Source organism: Alosa alosa, chromosome 1 (assembly GCF_017589495.1).
Source record: "Alosa alosa isolate M-15738 ecotype Scorff River chromosome 1, AALO_Geno_1.1, whole genome shotgun sequence".
Lineage (NCBI taxonomy): Eukaryota > Metazoa > Chordata > Actinopteri > Clupeiformes > Clupeidae > Alosa > Alosa alosa.
The window spans coordinates 8,403,928-8,423,923 of record NC_063189.1 but is presented as its reverse complement, the minus strand read 5'-3'; the positions used below and the strand labels follow the sequence as shown (position 1 = coordinate 8,423,923).

General features: G+C 42.5%; 2 protein-coding genes across 2 annotated transcripts in view; one reads left to right on the top strand and one right to left on the bottom strand.

The window, feature by feature from the left end:
* Nucleotides 1–2,868, top strand: part of myripa (myosin VIIA and Rab interacting protein a) — a 37,632-nt gene extending 34,764 nt beyond the window's left edge. Inside the window, exons 16-20 of the mRNA XM_048258395.1 lie at nucleotides 1–67; nucleotides 539–700; nucleotides 1,480–1,575; nucleotides 1,663–1,723; nucleotides 2,067–2,868. The exon at nucleotides 1–67 is cut by the window's left edge and continues 125 nt beyond it. Of these exons, the coding sequence (XP_048114352.1) occupies nucleotides 1–67; nucleotides 539–700; nucleotides 1,480–1,575; nucleotides 1,663–1,723; nucleotides 2,067–2,089 (409 nt within the window). The 3' untranslated portion in view covers nucleotides 2,090–2,868. The remainder of the gene's footprint in view (nucleotides 68–538; nucleotides 701–1,479; nucleotides 1,576–1,662; nucleotides 1,724–2,066) is intronic.
* A 6,019-nt stretch (nucleotides 2,869–8,887) lies between these two features.
* plxdc2a (plexin domain containing 2a) lies at nucleotides 8,888–19,735 on the bottom strand. Its single transcript, XM_048263139.1, has 14 exons — nucleotides 19,121–19,735; nucleotides 16,141–16,340; nucleotides 15,560–15,700; nucleotides 15,283–15,352; nucleotides 15,052–15,174; nucleotides 14,258–14,376; nucleotides 14,040–14,139; nucleotides 13,821–13,916; nucleotides 13,504–13,585; nucleotides 12,536–12,596; nucleotides 12,196–12,409; nucleotides 10,709–10,747; nucleotides 10,056–10,216; nucleotides 8,888–9,729 (listed from the first exon to the last, which is right to left on the bottom strand). The coding sequence occupies exons 1-14, from the start codon at nucleotides 19,206–19,208 to the stop codon at nucleotides 9,505–9,507; spliced, it is 1,719 nt and encodes a 572-aa protein (XP_048119096.1). The 5' UTR covers nucleotides 19,209–19,735; the 3' UTR covers nucleotides 8,888–9,504.
* Nucleotides 19,736–19,996: the final 261 nt, after the last annotated feature.

The following is a 19,996-nucleotide window of genomic DNA, read 5'->3' as shown; positions in this document are numbered from 1 at the left end:
CTCAGCCAGCATCTCCCCTGGCCAGAGCAGGAAACTGGACGAGCAGCTCAGCAAGCTGGAGGAGAATGTAAGCAAGCTCTTAACAGTGTGTGTGTGTCTGTGTGTGTGTGTGTGTGTGTGTGTGTGTGTGTGTGTGTGTGTGTGTGTGTGTGTGCCTGTGCCTGTGTGTGTGTGTGTGTGTGTGTGTGTGTGTGTGTGTGTGTGTGTGTGTGTGTGTGTGTGTGTGTGTGTGTGTGTGCGGGTGTTCCTCCTGTATAATTTAGTAGTAGTAAAAGAAGAGTATTATTGAATTCCAGCAATTATTCAAAGGTTAGGACATGACCACTAGGGTGTGCTTGGGAGCAGTCTTAATTTGAATATTATGCTCTGGTGACATGTGCATTTGTTGGCTTTAAATGTAGCATTAAACATGTTTAATCATGCTCAACTAGGCCTCAAGGACACAACTTATGGCAGTGATTAAACAGGAACACACATTTTTATAACACCAGACTGCTTTTATTACACATTTTCCTGTCAACCATGTCCTGAATCCCAGGTGTATGTGGCTGCAAGTACGGCATATGGCCTAGAGGGGGAGCTAAGTGATCTGGAAGCGTGTGCACGCCGCATCGGCCAGAGCACCAACGAGAGAGAGCTGGCCCACCTGGAGGACCAGGTGGCATCGGCCGCAGCCCAGGTGCAGCAGTCTGAGCTCCAGGTGCGTTCTGCCTGGATGCTGCTGTTTGGCGACTCACCCAGCCCTGCTCCACTGCACTACACTACACTGGCCTCTGCCTTGCTTGGCTTGCCTCTACCAACACCCTTCTCTTTTGAACTCGCTGAGCCCCACAGCAGCATGCTGCTCTGTTGCCTAAGTCACTATCACATTGCATGTGGCCTGCTCGTACAGTATATGGGCCTCTGCCAGTGTTATTGAATTCTGTGGGAAACACTGTCTGCTGTCCGGCGTGGGAAACTCACATCCCAATCTGCTTTCTCATCTACCTTATATGTATAGTATAAGTATACTCTTTTGATCCCGTTTTTGGTCCGATCCCGAAATTTGGTCTCTGCATTTATCCCAATCCGTGAATTAGTGAAACACACACAGCACACAGTGAACACACAGTGAGGTGAAGCACACACTAATCCCAGCGCAGTGAGCTGCCTGCTACAACAGCGGCGCTCGGGGAGCAGTGAGGGGTTAGGTGCCTTGCTCAAGGGCACTTCAGCCGCTTCCTACTGGTCGGGGTTCGAACCGGCAACCCTCCGGGTACAAGTATGAAACGCTAACCAGTAGGCCACGGCTGCCCCGAATCAACTCTCCGACAGCTGACTGAGGAAGTTATTCATGAAATAAAGGCTCTCTGACCAATATGTTATACATTATGGTGTGCACATGTCTGGACATGGGCCATTTCTTCCTTGCACTACAGACATGTAAGGGCTTCAGCCTATAGTAAAGTTTATCACCCATATAATGTCCTTGTCCCTTAGGTCACTGACATTGCTGCAAGAATTGCAGCCTTGAAAACAGCAGGTCTGAATGTTGCGCCGCAAACCCGCTTGTTCAAGCCTTTGAAGCCAACCAAGGTTTGGTGCCATAACAGGAATACTCTAAATTGCACTGTTAATTACAATCGGATATGGAAGTAATCTATGTTGTGTCTTTCCCCTCAGACACAAACCATAGACACATCAAGACAACAGAGGAGAAGACTGCCTGCACCTCCCACAAAGGGTAGCCCTAGAATCTTATTCGACATAATTTAAATGATGGACAAAGTCTAAAGTGTAACTCTTATTTGCTCATTTAATACTATGAGCAAGATCCTTAGCACACACATCAGTGGGTCAGCTGACTCAGCTCTAACGCCCCTACACACAATAGCTTTAGTTCATGCATGAGACATTTTACTCATTGACTCCCACTTGACCCGTCATTTAAATTAGAGCCCCTTGATCATTTATAGTTAATTGAAGCTCTTTTTAAGAGAGTCTTTGTATTTGCACTGCTAATGGGTAAAGCTGTTCAAACATTGAATTGTTGATAAAGCTGTGCTCTCTCGCCCTTGCCTCTTTAGAGAAAGAGACTACTGACATTTGAAGCTGTCTGAAATATCCAGCTCGTCGACACATTCTACCCAAAGTTCAAGACTGTCTGCACTCCTGTGCCTTGAAGCAGTGAAGCACTGGACAGAGGAGAGGAGTGATAACTTTGCCAGACTGTTTCATCTCGCCAGTGCAATCTTTAACAAATACTCTTCGCCTTAAATCAATAGCCAGGATGTCAATGACACTTGAACAGCTACTGGCAGCATTGTAGACCAGTAACATTGTGGACAGGTAAGAGCAGTTTGAATAAGAAGAAGATAAAGAAAATGAAGATGTTTTGTATAGAATGTTTATAATGTGCAGTTTTCTTTTTCAGAAATATATTTTTATTTCAGTGCAATTTTATTTACACCGTCTGATATTGCTGTGATACTCTTTGAGTCCCAAGATTAAACCTCTGAATGAACCAACACTCATGTCAGCCCAAGAAAATGCATCAGGTTTCTGTGATTTATCTGTATGTGATTTATGATCTGAGAAAATAAGGTAATCCTCTCTCTCTTGATATTGACTGATGGTAAACATCATCTGATGGTAAACATTAAATAGATATTTCAGAGCGTATTTGTCAGTGTATGTAAATGCTGTGTGTTCATGTAAAAAAACAAGTGTGAGTCCTCACTGTAGCTCTGAATCATTTTTTCCAGAGCTCACAGTTCTCTGATTCTGATCCTAGGTTACTACCCGTGAAGGTGAAATGATACTGCAAAGACTAATTTATTGTGACTGTAAGATAATAGAACTGAATAAATGTTGCATTATTTAATATTGCTTCTGTGTGATGCAGACATTATATTTAAACAGATACAGTTTCTAATACTGTGTTTCATGTATTTCATCTTACGTGGTCTAGTACAGTGGTTTTCAAAGTGGGGGCCGCGAGGGGGTCAGCAAGTTGGAAGGAAAAATAAAAGCAATAAATAAATACATTTGAAAATTTAAAATATACCTATTACTATGAGGGTTGTTATACAATGTCATTATAATATTGTGTCGCATATCTGGACATTATATTTTCCATGATAATTACTGATAGCTCTCATATAGCAGAAAGCCCCAAATACAATGTTTACACACTGTATGCTCCATCGTGAAGTGCTTGTGGCTAAAATAATTATTAGGATTAGCTTAATGTATTTTTACATTTGCCGTAGTATTGTCGATGGGTTTAGATAGATAGATAGATACTTTATTGATCCTCAAGGGAAAATTCATGTTTAATAACACATCAAGGGGGTCCTTGGCCAGAACCTAGTGGTATTTGGGGGGCCTTGTCGTGGAAAAGTTTGGGAACCCCTGGTCTAGTAGACCGTGCCCTCCTCCTTGCAGTATCATTACTGACCAAGAGAGGGCGCTCTCTGTCTATGGAACAAGGAGAGTAGCAAACAACAATGTGGGAGAGGAGGGGCACTGTCACCATACTTAATGTGATGGACAGAGGTGGATGAATAGGGCCTGGAGCTGGGGACATGGAGCCCAAAGTGCCTGCAGGCGCACAGCCAACACAGCAGGGGGAGAGGGGGAACCAGCTTTGAAAAACCACAGAATGGAAAACAGGAGGGAGATCAAGCCTGCCTAGCAAAAAAAAGTGACTGGTAAAGAGGAACGAATGAACAGTGAACGGGCACGGAACAGGGACAAGAAAGAGAGAGAGAGAGAGAGAGAGGGAGAGAGAGAGAGGAGAGAGAGAGAGAGAGAGTGGCAGGGTCTGTGTGTGCAGTTAACACGTGAGGGAACCAGGAGAAAAACCTTAGAAGGAAGGATTACACGGTTAAAGGCCAGTACTGCTCAACGGGAGAGCAAGACCCTTCCTAGCAGACCGCAGTGAACTAGCCAAAACCAGATCTCCAACGCCGTGGCATGCCAACAACACTGACTGCCGAGCCCACCACAGACGGTATCACTCACAACACTGACTTCTCAGACGCTGCTTTTCCTTTCCCATGTTGGACAGAGAAATGGGTGATTCTGGGAATTGGTGTGGGCAATAATGATTGTTTAGTCTGTCACACCAGCATTGACATGCAGCTGTCAGCGTGGTTAAACAGGCATCATGTTGGACACAGGCACAGTGCCACTTAACCTTTTTAATGGTGTGCAAAGTATAGTTCTCAATGTCAAAGTTTTAGGAAATCCTTACGACTTACCACCATGATGTAATTCTGAAGGCACAAATGTAAAACAGTGTTTCTTAATATTCAATTCCATTTTTCAGCTTGTTTACATTTTCCAGACCATAAAAAGTGAACCCTTGCAAAAGCAAATGACGAAAACCACAAACTATGCCTAGAGGAAAGTAAGCATTGACAGGCCATAGACGGACCAATGGCTCGAAATAAGCATTTTTCTCTGTAGTGGTGAATGAGAAACCATGAGACAGTAACATTGAGAAATTCTGATTTAAATAGATTTGCATTATTAAACCATACATGTTAAAAGTTTACAAGTGTGTAATGGGCCTACATGAAATGACACACAGCGATAGAATATCTTACGCTCACCCAGAAGGGGCTCTTGACAGCTTATTGACCTGTAAGAATCTTGGTCAATAGGAGAGGAACAACTCTGCTTCTATACAGCTGTGGTACAGGGGGCCACATCTGTTATCATCCACATAGCAGCTAATAAGGTAAAAAGGGACATGTTTAGACACCTGTCCATGTAATGGCAAATAGTATCACTTCTAAATTGAGAAATTTACCATGAAAATATAGCTGCAAACAGCCCAGCAAGCCAGAGATGCCCTGGGATCTTAATGCTATTACATCAGACAGCTGTAAGTACTCACAGCAAGTTTCATGTGATATACTGTATAAGGTCACTGTTTGGTGGCTTCACTGTTGATTTTGATTGCTTTGACAGGCAAACGGTTGCAAATATATACTGTATATATATGAGGCTTGGTCTGAAGATTGTTTGTGCCAGTATTTACAGTAATGAATAATTGATTGGCCTATCTATTAAATTGATTGATTGGCTATATCTATTAAAAATTTGTGGCCTGTGAAAATGTTTTACTGTTTCCAACAAAATCTAATATGGCGGCCAGATCGAATAGGTTGACATCATAAGTTGGAATGTGTCTCCCACAGTATTAACAGACACTACTGATAAGTTTTGAATATAAAACATATCAACAAGTTACAAGCCAAAATACATTTTTGCTCATTGGAGTGTCCCCAAAGGGTCTTACTTGTGATTCCACGTGATGGGGTCCCAAGTACCAAATTTGGTTTTGATACATAAAAGTGTTGCAGAGATATGCTATGATATTTTTAGATAGGATGTGTATAGTTATATATTACAATCTCCTTTGTTTAATTGATTCTTCATAGTTGGACAAGTGTGAACAGAGGACTTTTATCTTGACACATTTATAGACAGTTATACTGTGATCAAGATTTTAATTTCCTGGTACTGATAGATTGGGGACCCAGTAGCAATCGTACAGAAATTATTTAACCTATGTACTGTAATCAGGGCACTGTGATCACAACATACAGTACTGATCCTTAATTAAGGATACCTAATGACAAAGAGTTGCCCTGTGTATACTGTACTTATTACTTACTGGTATTACCGGTACTGTCCACAGGGAACCTTTCTTGGTCTGTGTGTTGAACAGTGGTGACTGATGATGTGCCAGACCTACCCTCTGTCCCTTATGGGATCTTTAAGCTGCATCCGACGGGAGCGCTGGTTTCGCTGGTTACTTGACTAAAGGAAAGTTTCAGTGGAAATCTCAGCCCACACTAGAATACAAAAACACCTAGAATGTTTGTTGTTGATGGTGTTTGGAACACTGAAATGTTATCAGTATCATGGCAACTACATGTATCTGAAAATCTGCAATTTCACAGTCAACGCAAAGCGTTTATAAATTTATGCACCTCAGAGAACGATTGAAAAAAGTATCGTTTGAGGTGTCGGAATACAACATTTTAGTGTCAACGGAACGACTGAACAGAGAAATATTTATGCGTATTCCTATTTACCCGGCTTAATGTAGACAGGGCCTAAATCCGCTCTGCAGAGGTGGGTAGAGTACTAAAAATACTCAAGTAAAAGTAAAAATCCTTTTTGAAAAACTTACTTCAGTAAAAGTAAAAAAGTATGTTGTTAATAAAGTAGTCACCACATTGGAAACCTTTTACAGCTGGAAAAACAATCAGTTCACAGCAAAGGCAGGTGAGGTTTTGAGTGAATGCTTTCATGATTGGTCTTTTCCGCTTGGCTTTTGAGTAGTTTTACCTTATATAGTCTCAGATGTACTATTATTTAGTATATTTTGAAGTTGAAAGTTTATTTACATTTTGTACATATACTGCACATAATTCATGGACTATTCCTCAAAGTCAACAGAAGACAAAAACATTTTCCCCAACAAAACAACAGAAAAAAAACATGTAATCTCTAACAGCATGGAAATTGAGGGCAGAAAAAGTCATATTTTTATGACCCATCTCTTATTTGTCTGTGTGGAGCGCAGATGGCTGTGCAATGTTGACACAAATGGTATGGAACACTGTTTGTTGTGACACCGCTGAAAATGTTTTTTCCAACAGACATTTCTGTTTGACAGCTGCGGATCTACACACGAATCAATCTCCCTTTAAAGGAGACAACAGCCCTCAAGGGACTGGCTATTACCTGAAACTGCTTGTCCTCTGGAAAAAACATTCACATTCTGACATTGCGAAAACAACTGCTTTTTACCCGGCAAGACACTAAAACATCTGCAGCAGAGATTAAATGGACTCCTATGGTGGAATTATGTGACAAGTTGAAGCATGGAAAGCTCATCACTTTTACACATAGATAACTTTTCATTTACTTGTCCCTAAAGGAAGAGTGTAGTCATCTCATCATCAGCTACTCTTTCAAAACAGCACAGTGAGGTTCTGTCCCTTTCTGTCCTTTCTGACATTTCTGTCCTGATAAAGTGTGTGTGTGTGTGTGTGTTTCCATAAAGAGGAGCTCTTGGCTATTCATCATTGTGGCAGTTAAAGGTGGGGATAGTCACGCTGGCTGAGGGTAGGTTTCAAAATTGAACAACCAAACAAAAACACCCCTGCTCCCTTCAGCGTCCCTCTTGAGCATGTGTGCTGCTTGGCGCTTGATTGACAGGCACATACATCTTAGTCCATGCTGGCTGGGGTCTCCGGAGGTCATTTAATTTTTCCACCCTGTTATTCACTTCTGCCGAGTCTGACAAGGTCACCTCTACTTGTGTTAAATTCTCCCTGAGCACGTACACCACAAGAGAAGAATAACAAGAATTTCAACAAATGTTATGGAGGGTGGTCTGAATTAGTATTGATGGCTCTGATTTTTGTTTACCCATGGCAATTTCAGCAGGCAGCTCTTGCTGGTGCCACTGAATATAAAGTTCCTTTGGCTTTAAACAAATGGTCCTCTGGAAGTATGTTGTGTGCTGACATAACTATTATCCTCCACTTGACAGATCTAAAATGTGTAAATCATAAATCACCCTGAATCTTCACAGTGGATGTCCAGGTTTCTGGTGATTCACCAAGGCAACAGAACATCGACTATAAGACAAAAAGACTCAACCTGAATTGTACCATGTTAACTGATTACCCGCATTTTGCTTGTCATTAGCATCTGTGTGCTTATTGTTCCTTTTCTTGGGCCTAATTGTTGCAGAGAGACTCTTTGGATAATTGTAATTTTTGTTATATGCAAAAGCATTGATATGGATGTAGTATTCTTGTTAAAGGAGATTTCTTTAAGTTGATCCTGTATCATTGTGAATTTAGGCGGCAGTCTGTGTGTGGTCCCATCACAATCTGAGGTACCTGCACATGGTAATTAGTGTCAATTCTGTTCTAAGACTAAATGGAGTCCTCAACACCTCTGGCTAAATATTTCCAGATGATGACCTTATGTTATTGGTTTGTAGCAAATAGCATAGAATGGGTGTTATAAGTATATATACTCTTTTGATCCCGTGAGGGAAATTTGGTCTCTGCATTTATCCCAATCCGTGAATTAGTGAAACACACACAGCACACAGTGACTACACAGTGAGGTGAAGCACACACTAATCCCAGCGCAGTGAGCTGCCTGCATCAACAGCGGCGCTCGGGGAGCAGTGAGGGGTTAGGTGTCTTGCTCAAGGGCACTTCAGCCGTGCCTACTGGTCGGGGTTCAAACCGGCAACCCTCCGGTAACAAGTCCGAAGTGCTAACCAGTAGGCCACGGCTGCCCGTTGGAGTATATGGCCAGACATTCTGTAACACACTGTATCTCAATGTCATTCTTCTTTCCTCTTTACGGTCTTCATGCTCTTCTTTCTCCTGAGCTCCTCCTCCTCTCCCTCGTCCTCGGTTCTTCCTCGCTCATCCCAATATCTCACTTACTCATTTTGGGTTTATTTTCAGATTATTTAGTGCAAATAGTGCATTAGAAAAAGAATAAATGAATTTAAGTCCAACTTAAATAAATATAAAATGAATTTAAGTCCAACCATTCAATTTGAACCAAATGCCATTGTCAATATTTGGATTTGACTTAATACTTCAGTACGAATAGTTAGATCTCAATACGTGTTACAGTCAAGTTAAACTATTTTTTTTGGTAATATTATACTGTATGTAAGTCAATTTGATTGTTTTTTAGCTATCTCATCACATAAAGTGCAGCACATGCCAGGTATAAGATCACCTCCTCTATATAATTCTCACACACATGATCCTTCCAATCTGGGGTTCTTCATGTCACACTGTGACTCACAACTGTGGCAGAACGACAGCTTTGAGAACCACAATGTTGGCAGGAATGTCAGTGAACACCATTCCCTTTTATTTCAGCAGAGAAAATACACAGATCCCAGAACTCTGAAAAAGTCTTGTACAAATCTCAGTTATATATTTTGGAAGCAGTATCTGAATAACATGCCATCCATGTAAGGTAATGATAACTCTCCTATATTTAGAGTTCGTAAAATTGAATAGTGTGATAAAAAAATAACATGCAAAGTATTCAGTCCAGTGCTTTACAGTAGATCTAGTGACATTATTAGCAACGTGTAATTAATATGGCATCAACTGAGTGTGCACTTTACATAGACAACAAAGTCCTTATGCCATGGAGAAGACCTCAGATACTGTACATTCACATTCTTGAGTCTTATCTCTGGGTCTGATGATATAGTGCAAATCCAGCATTGCTAATGTAACAACTGCGAAGACGGTGCTGCTTATTTGAGTGTGTGTGTGTGTGTGTGGTCAGTCTTGCGAGACAGTGGACAAGCAAGTATGTACTGTAGTATGAACTGTCACTGTTTTGTCTTAGCACATGCTTGACTCACAAAGCCTGTGCTGGCCCAGGGTCACCTGCAGTGTCCGCGTGCTTTCTGGAAGTCAGCACAAAGACAAACCCGAGTCAGCAGTGGTCCATTACTAAGAAACATTCCCTCTGCTCGGACACGATGAAGCGCTCTCTTTGGTCAGTAACCACGTAGCTCTCTCTCTGGTCTGACACGCCGTAGCCGTCCTTGTCCATCACAATGAAGCTCTCCTTGTCTCTGCCCACCACCTCCACCTCGGAGTACGCCGGATGGCCAGACCCCCTGCGGAATTTCATAGCTGGCCATCTGGCAGGTCGCCGCTACAGGCATACAGATAGAATCAAATGAAGGGGCCAAACAACAGTTGATGTCCACATGGTATTAGCAGAGAGGCACCATTACATCTTAATGTACTGCTAAGGCTTTTTAAAACACTTATCTGTTCCAAAAAATATTTCTCATTTTGAAAATGTTTTGCTATACAAAGAGTACGAGTGTGGCACAGACAAATGATCAGTATACGACTGTATGATATGTATGTATATGCTTGTATACCTACAGTATCATAGAAGACCACATAAACTTTATGACACTTAACCATTTAGGGTAATCGGGCATGTGGTCTGTCTGTGACCATGTACTGTACCTCTATGAAGAAGAGACTGGCGGAGGAGGTTGGATGGTGGTACATGTAGACAGTCACCAGCACAGCGGCTACCATCAGCACCATGGCCAACAGGATGCCCACCAGCAGTCCAGTCTGCAGCCGGTCCTCTCGCTGCTCCTCGCTGTCCGCTACCTGTCTGGCTGCAGCATGCAAAAGAAAACACCATTACGATTAACCCTGGCCTAACCCCTGGACACTCCCCATTATAACATCACTCCATCTCACTACTGTGACAGACGGCAAGGAAGTCAGGAGAAAATACTGGTCTTTTCCTTCATTAATATTAGTGATTTATCCACCGATATAAAACATGGCCACATTACAGTAATGACTGATGTTAACATGTAATTTACTGTGTGTTATTTTAGTCTGTGGTGGAGGTCATGACCCCTGGAAAGCAGTTCCTGCAAAATCTGCACATTTCTTTCTTTCTCATAAAGTAAACAGACAATGATTTATTAACCTATATAAACACTGCAGTCAGAGCATTTCCAATCAGCCCCCAGTGGAATTGTTTCATTGACTTCTGCATTTGCTGGCTAAATGGTAAAAGTCAGTCACTTGTAAACAGCAAACAGAGAATACAAGGCAAAACAATTGGGTTGAATTGAATAATGATTTCAATTACTTACATCCTTCATCAACCAAGTGCAGCGCAAGCTTCGTGTCATCTACAAAACAAACACAAAATTAGCCAAACATATGGTGAGACAGGGTAGCAGATCACACAACCCCACATAAAGTAACCCTTGACCTATTTCAAAATAATAAAGCAAAGTAACAGAGAAAAAAATAATCTGCTAGAATCTTAGATCTTTTATATGATTCCTCTCAAACCAAGCTCTACTAGCAAAATTCCTTTTTTTATTAGACTTGATACTATATCACTCTCCAATGATTTACCAATACTACATGTAGTTTAATTAAAGTGAGACCCTGTTACAGAAAGGCCATTCACACTCAACTAGAGCTGCTAAAACAGGGGACAGATTTACAATGCAGCCGAAGTAGGCCGATGTGAAGCGCGCACACAAAATGGGGCTTGTAAATATAGTACAGCTGGAGTTGGAGTTTGCAGCTCGGCAAATGTGACGCTAAGTGGCGTTCCCTGCCTTCCCCCGGCTTATAGAGGTAGCACAGCAGTAGAAATGTGCAGCTTGCATGTTTGTGGTTATTAATAGTGCCCCATGAGTTCAGCACTGCTGAGGGGCCTGTCTGGAATCTAAATGAGATCACACAACTACAAATCTGCTACTCCTCACAACAACAAATAATGCTAACAGCATAGCTCACATTACAACTAACACAAATATTAAACCTTATTCTTTACTAAAATTGTAACAGTGGTAACATAAATTAGTTCATCCGGAACCAGAAGCTAACTGCTGGAGTGCTCTAACAGCTTTTTCCGGGAGTGCGAGAGGAGAAAACTAGGACAGGATTTCAACCATGCTGAGAGTTCATCCTCAATGTTACTGCAGGGGCTGCCGGGGAGTGTTCTACAGTAAACCAGGCCAGCGGAGAGTTTCCTGATGTGCTGCATGAGGTGCAGCGGTGACCTGGCAACGCTCTGGGAATGATCAGCATGCCCGAGCCTCCGCGCTTCCTCCAAGAACAGGAGACTCTCGCAGGCCCCATTAAAGACGCTAGTCTCAGTTTCGAACAACACACACATTTAAAAAATATATACCGCATGTAGTTTCTCATATCCTAACACACACATAAAATATATACCGTATGTAGTTTCTCATATCCCAAAACTCGTGAAATGACTACATGATGCTACACGTGAACTAGGCAGGGAACTCTGGGGAGAGCTGATCTCGACCTCTAAACTTTTCCTCTTTTCCCTTTGTTTTTTTTCCTGCTGGAACTAGACTCTAGTTTCCTGTCACGACATGTCGTTTCTCGACCAGGTTTTACAGTGCACAGAATCGTTGGCATTTATTTGATGTCTAAGAGAGGCTTCTAATTACGTTGTCTCATCCCTCATATCTTCACCGTCTGAATAATAATTCATGCACTGTCATGTCTGAAGAGCAGTAAATATAATTGTATGTTTTGTATATTGTACATTGACTTAGATGCTGAATCGGTGATAGAGAAGAGGGTCACCAACCCTCAGTGGGAATGCTGGTTGGCAGCTGGGTGGTGAAAAATGTTGGGTTTGTTCTCCTGGTAGTAGACATGGTGGTAGAGATAAGGGTAGTGGAGGCAAATGTGGTGGGTCTTTGTGTCGCTGTTGTTGCCTTAACGTTGTTGTCTGTTGTTGCCACGGGCGATGCCGGTGTGACACTCATGTCCATGCTGAGTGCACAACTCTGGTTTCTCACCTGAACAAAACAGAAGAAGACACACAGTGTGAGCAAACCCATCACACTGAAAAATCAACACCACACTTCTGTTGCTTTACTGGAAAATAACCTATGATTCAAAGAAAACTAAGACTGTGTTGGCACCTCATCTTGACATCCATTGTCCACCCAATCCTGCCGGTTTCGATCAAATCCACTGGAACATCTGGCAGCAGAGGGACATTTGTTAGCCATGAGTAAGAGGAAGGAGGAGGGCCAAGCAAGAGCAACATTCCAATCCGGCCCAGCAGAATCACAAACCCTGAAATGTAAATTCTTCTGCAGTGTGCTACAGCGACTAACTTTGACAGGTGTCCAACAGCACAAAACATGACAAATTACAATGCGAAAAACCTATTTAGTTCCACCACAGGACCCCACTTTGAAAGTGAAATGGGCTTGGCTGTGATCATTATTTCCTACGTCTCGGCAGTTCAGCTTAAACTACAGTGTAGCATTAATCTCCTCCCAAACGACAGCCGGACAGGAATGCAGAGGGAGAACGTGTTTATTATACATTATATCAGCGGCTAATTCATCTGTCTTTCTCGCTGATGCACAGCAGAGGAGTAATGATACATGGCAGCCGGGAAACAGACACTATGGGATTGCAAGACCAAATTGCATTAAGATCGGGAGGACAGCTTATCGCCACATTGACTTTGAGGTTTAAACTCTAGGAGAGGAGAGGGAGGCTGCGCCTGCAGGCACCACTGGGGTGTAACAATCTCCCTTTCATAGAAATACTCAATGACTATAGTCATTTTACGGTGCATGAATTTTCTGAATTGTTAACTATGAAAAATTAACAATCAATAACTATGTGATTGTAACACTTGATAATTGAATAACATGCATATAATTTCCTGAACTGATGCCAGTCATCCAAAAACAACAACTCCCACTGGCAGACTGTGACAGTAAAAATAAAAAGCACACCCGATACATCAAGCCAAGATTTTAAAACAAATGTCGAGCTGACGTCCAAAATGTATCAACTCTTCTTCTACCCAGCTCAGAAGCATTCCACATCATTATGGCCCTGTTTGCCCCTTCCACCCCACAATGAGTACCTCTGCAGTCGGCTGCACCAGCTGCAGTTGAAGTTGATTTGAGCGGTGACACATGGCTCACAGCTGGAGAACTGGAGGCAGGCTGAGGAGAGACACAGGAAGGGGGACAGGGGGAAGCCATGAGATGATACTATTTTGGTTTGCAGCGTACGCCTTTAATATTAAAGAGCAACATGGGCTCCAGAAATGTACTCTGGCTAAAAGCACAGTAAATAAGTCGAGCGAAAATGAGAGTTCACGCGACTATAACCCTAAGATTATCATCAGTGGAGGAAGATGGCAAATGGATCTCAGGTGTGCTGTTTGTGAGGACCTACTGGGTAGTGGCAGCATCTCCACCGCACTGTTGTCGATAATCTTGGATTTCAGCAGCTCCACTCGGTGGTATTCGTAGATGGTCCTTCTGCGCACGTCTGATGCATGACAACAAGAGGAAGTTATCAGAGAGCATTTGAAACAGAAACAACAAAAAGAAAACACCATCACTGCTGATTGGTGGAGGACAGGATTGAAAATAACACAAGGGTCACCCTCACTTGGTATTTGCTGTATCTTGTGAAGTACGACAAATGCATCAGACAGTCCCACTTTGACAGGGTGGTTCACAGAGCTGATGTCACTGATGTCGATAGGAACCTGGGAGAGCGGAAAGCATCAGTTCTTCCTAGCCAGCCATACTTTCAATCACTACATTAATAAGTCAGTGCCATTTATCCTACATTATCTGCGTGTGACATGATGGATGGGGGCTGACCTGTTTGTACGCGAACACGATGCGTCCATCGCTGTGCAGCGTGGCCTGGAAGGTGAAACTCCCGAGGTGGAAGCTGTCCTGGAGATGGACGTTGTCCCACTGCACCACCAGAGCTGTGCCTAACTCACACACATACAGAGATGCAGCAAGAGCAAGCTGGGTCAGACACAGAGATGGCAAGCACGACACGCACACACACACAAACACGCACAGACACCCACCACACACACACAAACACACACACACACACACACACACACACACACACACACACACACACACACACACACACACACACACACACACACACACACACACACACACACACACACACACACACACACACACACACACTAAACTACACGCTAAACTAGGTCAGTGTCAGCAAGTCATTGATCACCCACTGCGCGAATTGTATTTTAGTATGGGTTGGTCTCCAATGTCCATAGCACAGACACAGTCTTATCATGCTGTCAGAGATAACTCCACAGTGTCACATCACATGTCCAAAACTCTATACTCTATGACCTCATTGTATGTGATGTAGTCTGAAACTATGCAAAATCAGTAACATTTGCAGAGTAAAATACATTCAAACTCAAATGGAAACTTTGTTTATGGAAATAAGTGTTTTGTCTTTGCATACCAGACTTCTGAATGTACAAAAGACTCTATTGGTATCATTTTTAGGTCACTAGTAGGTGAAGTCACACACAAGCTTTCAGGACTTGAATGAACAAGGGTGGCCTAAATTCGTCCACCTACAGCAAATGTGTGTCGGTGTCTTGACATACCATTGTCAAAGTAAATGACTGTGGAGTTTCTAGACAGACTGGGGTCAAAGTTGGCCATGAGAGGGGCGATGTACTGCGTGGCGGTCAGCAGCCTGTGAATGATGTCGCCGGTGTAGATGAAACCTGCGCACAGAGACGTGAACGGTAATTGAGGGGGAGGCTGGCGCCCGCTCTCTCCTTGTGCGAGGAGCTGAATTTCATTTCATAGCCACAAAGCAAATGAAGCCTCACCGCCAGTGGCAACAGTAATCTCTCGCAGCAGGTGTCCATAGAAAGGGAAATCAAATGAGAGATTCACTCTCTGCGGAAAAAGAGGAAGAGAGAGAGAGAGAGAGAAAAATGATTCACTGAACTGCACTGCCTGCAAAACAAAGTAATTGCACTTTTTCCCCAAACCGTTTTCTTCCTCAATTTTCATTTCACTTCCTTTCTGGGATAAACAAGGGGGCTGTTGACAGCTCTCCCTCTCCTCTCTTCAGTGAGCGGAGATGACTTCCCCCTGGCTTACCGCTGCTTGTCTGTGGGTGTTGGAGAGGATCCCGTGGATCTTTGCTTTGTCCATCTGCTCAATGTTCACCCAGAGCTCAGTGCTGGCGGCGTCCGAGGGTCCATACATTTTAGAGATGTAGTAACTGTGATCCATGTCTCTCTGTATAGACGAAGGGTACCAGAATGTTAACGTATGGACGAACATGTTAATATGTTAATAATTTTTCTGGGAGAGGGAGGCAGGTCTCTAAAGAATTGCTGTATGTTGTTATATAATGACTTCATGTATAATGCAAATAACTGGTGGCGATTGGTGAGAAAATAATTACAGCATGCTTCCATGGACTCCATGTATTCAAGTCCCTCACAGCATTATTATTTCTCAAAAGCGAGGTGACCTTTTTGATTTCTAAAAGAGTAGCCAACCAAATGCTGTCACAGTTTGCTTTTCCAGTTGACATCATGGTCATCTGTTTCAGGAGCACAGCAGTATAAATCCCTTGATCCCTTGTTTTTGTGTGTGTATGTAAGTGTGTGTGTGTGTGTGTGTGGGGCATATAATATTCATGACTAGTTCTCTTGTTCTCCCAGTGTCTCTACCTCAATCTGAGAGCTGTTGTCCTGGCTGTCGTCTGTCACCACGTCAGGGAAGCGCTCAGGCTCTGGCCTCTCCTGGTAGTGCCGCTGGGATGGCTCGTCTGACCTGGCCGGGGAAAGCCACCTCTTCCATCGCCTGCTGTGCGGCTCCAAGCCTGACTTCCTCTGCTCTTGGAGAATGTCCAGGTGCTCGTAGGTGAACACTGAAAGGAAGAGGTGCAGACCACACAGTACTGACTCAAGATGTATTGAGACATTTTTTTGTGGTTACTTGAAGGACAGAAGGTGCACATAGTCAAACCCAACCATGGCTGTTTTCAAGCAATATTCCACCGCACACCCTGCTGACAGTTTCAAGAACCGAAAACAGTCCAGTGGCCTGATCTGCAGGCCAAACAAACACACTCCAACTTCCTGCCACTGACAAGAGTGTGTCCAAACACTTTTTTTTCTCAAGAGAGAGTGAAAACATGCCACACATTCCTCACACAGGCACACATGGAGGGTAATATGGGGGCAGTGGCAATGTTTTGTCTGGGGTAGCAGAACACCTCCTGATGGCAATCACGGTATCTGTCTAGTGTCTAGTGCCTTCCAACCATTTCAACATCAACACTATCATACTGATGGAAATTACTGAATAGACAAAACATGTGTGGGGAGATCATGGTATGATACACACTACTGTGGTACAGACAGGAGGGGAATATAAGTAGGACAGCTACTATGAGAATGAATTATTGGTTATATGATTTCATGTGTTTAATGTGCAACCTATACATAACTGGAGAAATATTTTCTGCTGAGTATTTCCAGCTGAGAATATTTCACATTCATATATTTCATATACCATTAATAGCTATTTGAGCCATGATTACAGTACGACACGACATGCTTCTCAGGTTTGCTGGGCTCTTTTCTCTCTTGTACTGTAGCAGAGAAAAGACACTACAGAGGCTGCGGTGGTAAATCCGTATCCTTTAAGCCTGGGTGAACACAGCTCAAATACACTGCATGGCTACAGCCTACAGACTGATGGATTTGTCAGAGTTTCCATTCTGGTCAGCTCAAGCAGCAGATTGGTTGCTTGGCATTTATCTTGGGAACGTGGACCCCTGAACTAAGTTTGTAAGTCATCACATTTTCTCCTTGCCAGTTTTATACAAAAGGCACACAATATAACCTTGCCCACCATGCTCACCTGGGGCAATCTGACTCAATTCACTTTCCACAAACTTTTGACACTTTTCCAATAGCCAGTGCGCTGTCGAGAAAACTCAAAAGCAGACCATTATGCAGAATGGGTTGAGGAGGGACAGAAAATGCTACAAGATTTTCAACAAATAAAGGTGTACTGCTTTAACTAAGTCCAAGATCAAGGGAGGCAGGGTAACCTTAATGAGAGCTTACTTGAAAACAATGATGTACAGAAAAGTCAAATTCGAGTTCCCACACATAAACATATTAAGTGGTGGACCATATGTCAGTTTATTAACGGCAACATACATTTGATGCCTTTTCAAAATACTACAGTACTCCTTCTTATGTGTTGAGCTGCATCAGCAATATTGCCAGTGAATGTTAGGTTAGCACTTACAGGCACACTGAACCGACAATGAACCAAACTGTGACTTTAACACAGGTACATAAATCGTGATTTTTCTGTATAATTACACAATTGTAGAGTTCAATCAGTCAGTATCAAATATTTTATCTTTAATTCATATCTATAATATATCTCACAAATCTAATCAAAAACAATGCTTACATGACTGGGGTAAGACTTCAAAATTCTGTGTCAAAATAAGAAAGATTTCTCTTCACTCAAGGAGAATCAAAGTATGCCACCGTAAACGGGCATAGGACAACCCTTCAAGGTTTGGCTATCACATTTGACAACAGTGCTGCTTTCAAGGACATGTGCCTTAACCTACTGTGGATCGAGAAAGACCCCCCAATCAACACAAGAAATGTAACATCTGTGTATAACAAAAATAACAACCACATAGATTAATTTGAAATCGACTGAAGATCTTGAAGCAGTAGATCTTTGCACCATATTGACATCTTGTGTCAACACAACAGCAGAGTCTCAAACATACAGCATCAATGGGACACAGTATATAGCATGGCTCCAACAGTGTCTTGTCACCAAACATGCAGCCACGGGAAACTGATGTTCGAGCCTCAAAACGAACCTCCTATTCTCAGGTGACTACTACATACGCACGAAGACTTGCCTACAGACAGGACAACTGTCAAGAGCCTGTGATGTTATTTCTCTCTTCCTCTACCCCTCTCCCAGTCTCGCACTGTTTGCTCAGAAATGTAGAGGCTTCTCAACTGATTTCAAGAGCCAACCAGGAAACCTAATGAGAGGATTTGTTTTAAGTGTTTATTTAATTTTAGCTATTGCAATTCAGTTTATAGTAGGCCTACATCTCGTTCATATGTGATATAATGTTAATTATTAAAGAATTAGGCTATAATTTGATATTATATTATATACATTTATAAATTAGCAACTTTTCTGTATTTTCTCTCGACATAGGCAGTGTAGCCTACTGTAGAGTAGCGTACGACACTGTTCATTTTGACAAGATTAATTTGCAAAGAGGGAACGTTTCTTTTGATCGGTCGTCTAAAAGGATTAGTGTTTAATCTCAATTTCAGTATCAATAGGGTAAGAGTTTGATTTAGGATGACTATGCAGAAACAATTAGGGAAGACATAGTAGTGTCCTTTAATTTATTTCATGCGAATGCTGCAGTAGTTCATAACCTACAGCAGAATTGGCACTTGCTTCCAAGCATGAGAATAAGCGAGCTTACGACCCATCATCATCCAGGCATGTTATTCAACACGGTTTAAACTCTATGATACAAGGGTAATTCAGTTTATACATAAAAGACTATAAAAATAGTTAACCTTTCAGAAAAGGGAAGAGAACACAAGACTGAAGTGCTTGACCTGCATAACTCACCGTCCGCGGATATAAGTTCCTCGCAGGTTATTTTCACCAGTGAAAGCAGACACACTCCAGCAAGACTTAACTGAGCAACCATCGCCATGCTCGCGCTCTACTTCCTCCAATAACACCTTTTGTCCTTCTTCTTAAAGAAATGATTCAAGGTGTCCAAAAGATTAGCTAAGAGTCCATTATCGGATAAAATGTATCCTCTGCAACGATCGAGATGGAGTTCATAAGGGCAATGCTTGAAAGACACGGTCTATCTGGAACAAGATATGTATAATTTCAGTGAGATTGATACATGCAATAGTTAACAGCCTGAAGTTCCAAGTAGTGCAAGCCTCGTTTCAATCAACCCAAATCCATTCTCAAACATCGTCCATGCAATGCTTATCCAATCCCATATATTCCTCTGGGCAGGTCAACTTGCCATTATTAGAGCAGTAAGTCCAAAGAAGTTGTTGAAAGTACTGAGAGGCGGTGCGCTGTTAATTGCTTCTATGTGAACTATGCTATAGTAATATATAGAGTGAGGTTCTGTGGTTCAGAAGCGTGTCTAGACTGTCTAAGTCGGACTGCAGCCGCGGTTTGTTTTTAAGCAAATGGTGCCTGTGTGCATCACGCCGCTATGTCTGACGTTAGATCACACTTTCCTGTAACAGCTGCACCCCACTCGCTCTAACAGAAACCGCCGTCATAATTCTGCACCCTATTCAGAGAAAAGCAGCCTTATGCACGATCCAATATATACTAATGTGTGTATGGTCATGGTTTTGTAGGCGTTCATATTCAAACAAACCCCGTCAATGTCTGACTCTTGCACGTATCCATATTTCTTGGTGGTCTGAATACTAATGGTGGATAATGCAACGTTGGTGCCCCGATCGA

Excerpts from the sequence above, each read along its gene's own strand:
- plxdc2a (XM_048263139.1), bottom strand. The coding sequence starts at position 19,208 with ATGGCGATGGTTGCTCAGTTAAGTCTTGCTGGAGTGTGTCTGCTTTCA. Across the intron at positions 15,353-15,559 it reads ACACCCACAGACAAGCAGCG|AGAGTGAATCTCTCATTTGA; the intron begins GTAAGCCAGGGG and ends CTTTTTCCGCAG. Across the intron at positions 9,730-10,055 it reads CCAGTCTCTTCTTCATAGAG|CGGCGACCTGCCAGATGGCC; the intron begins GTACAGTACATG and ends GTATGCCTGTAG.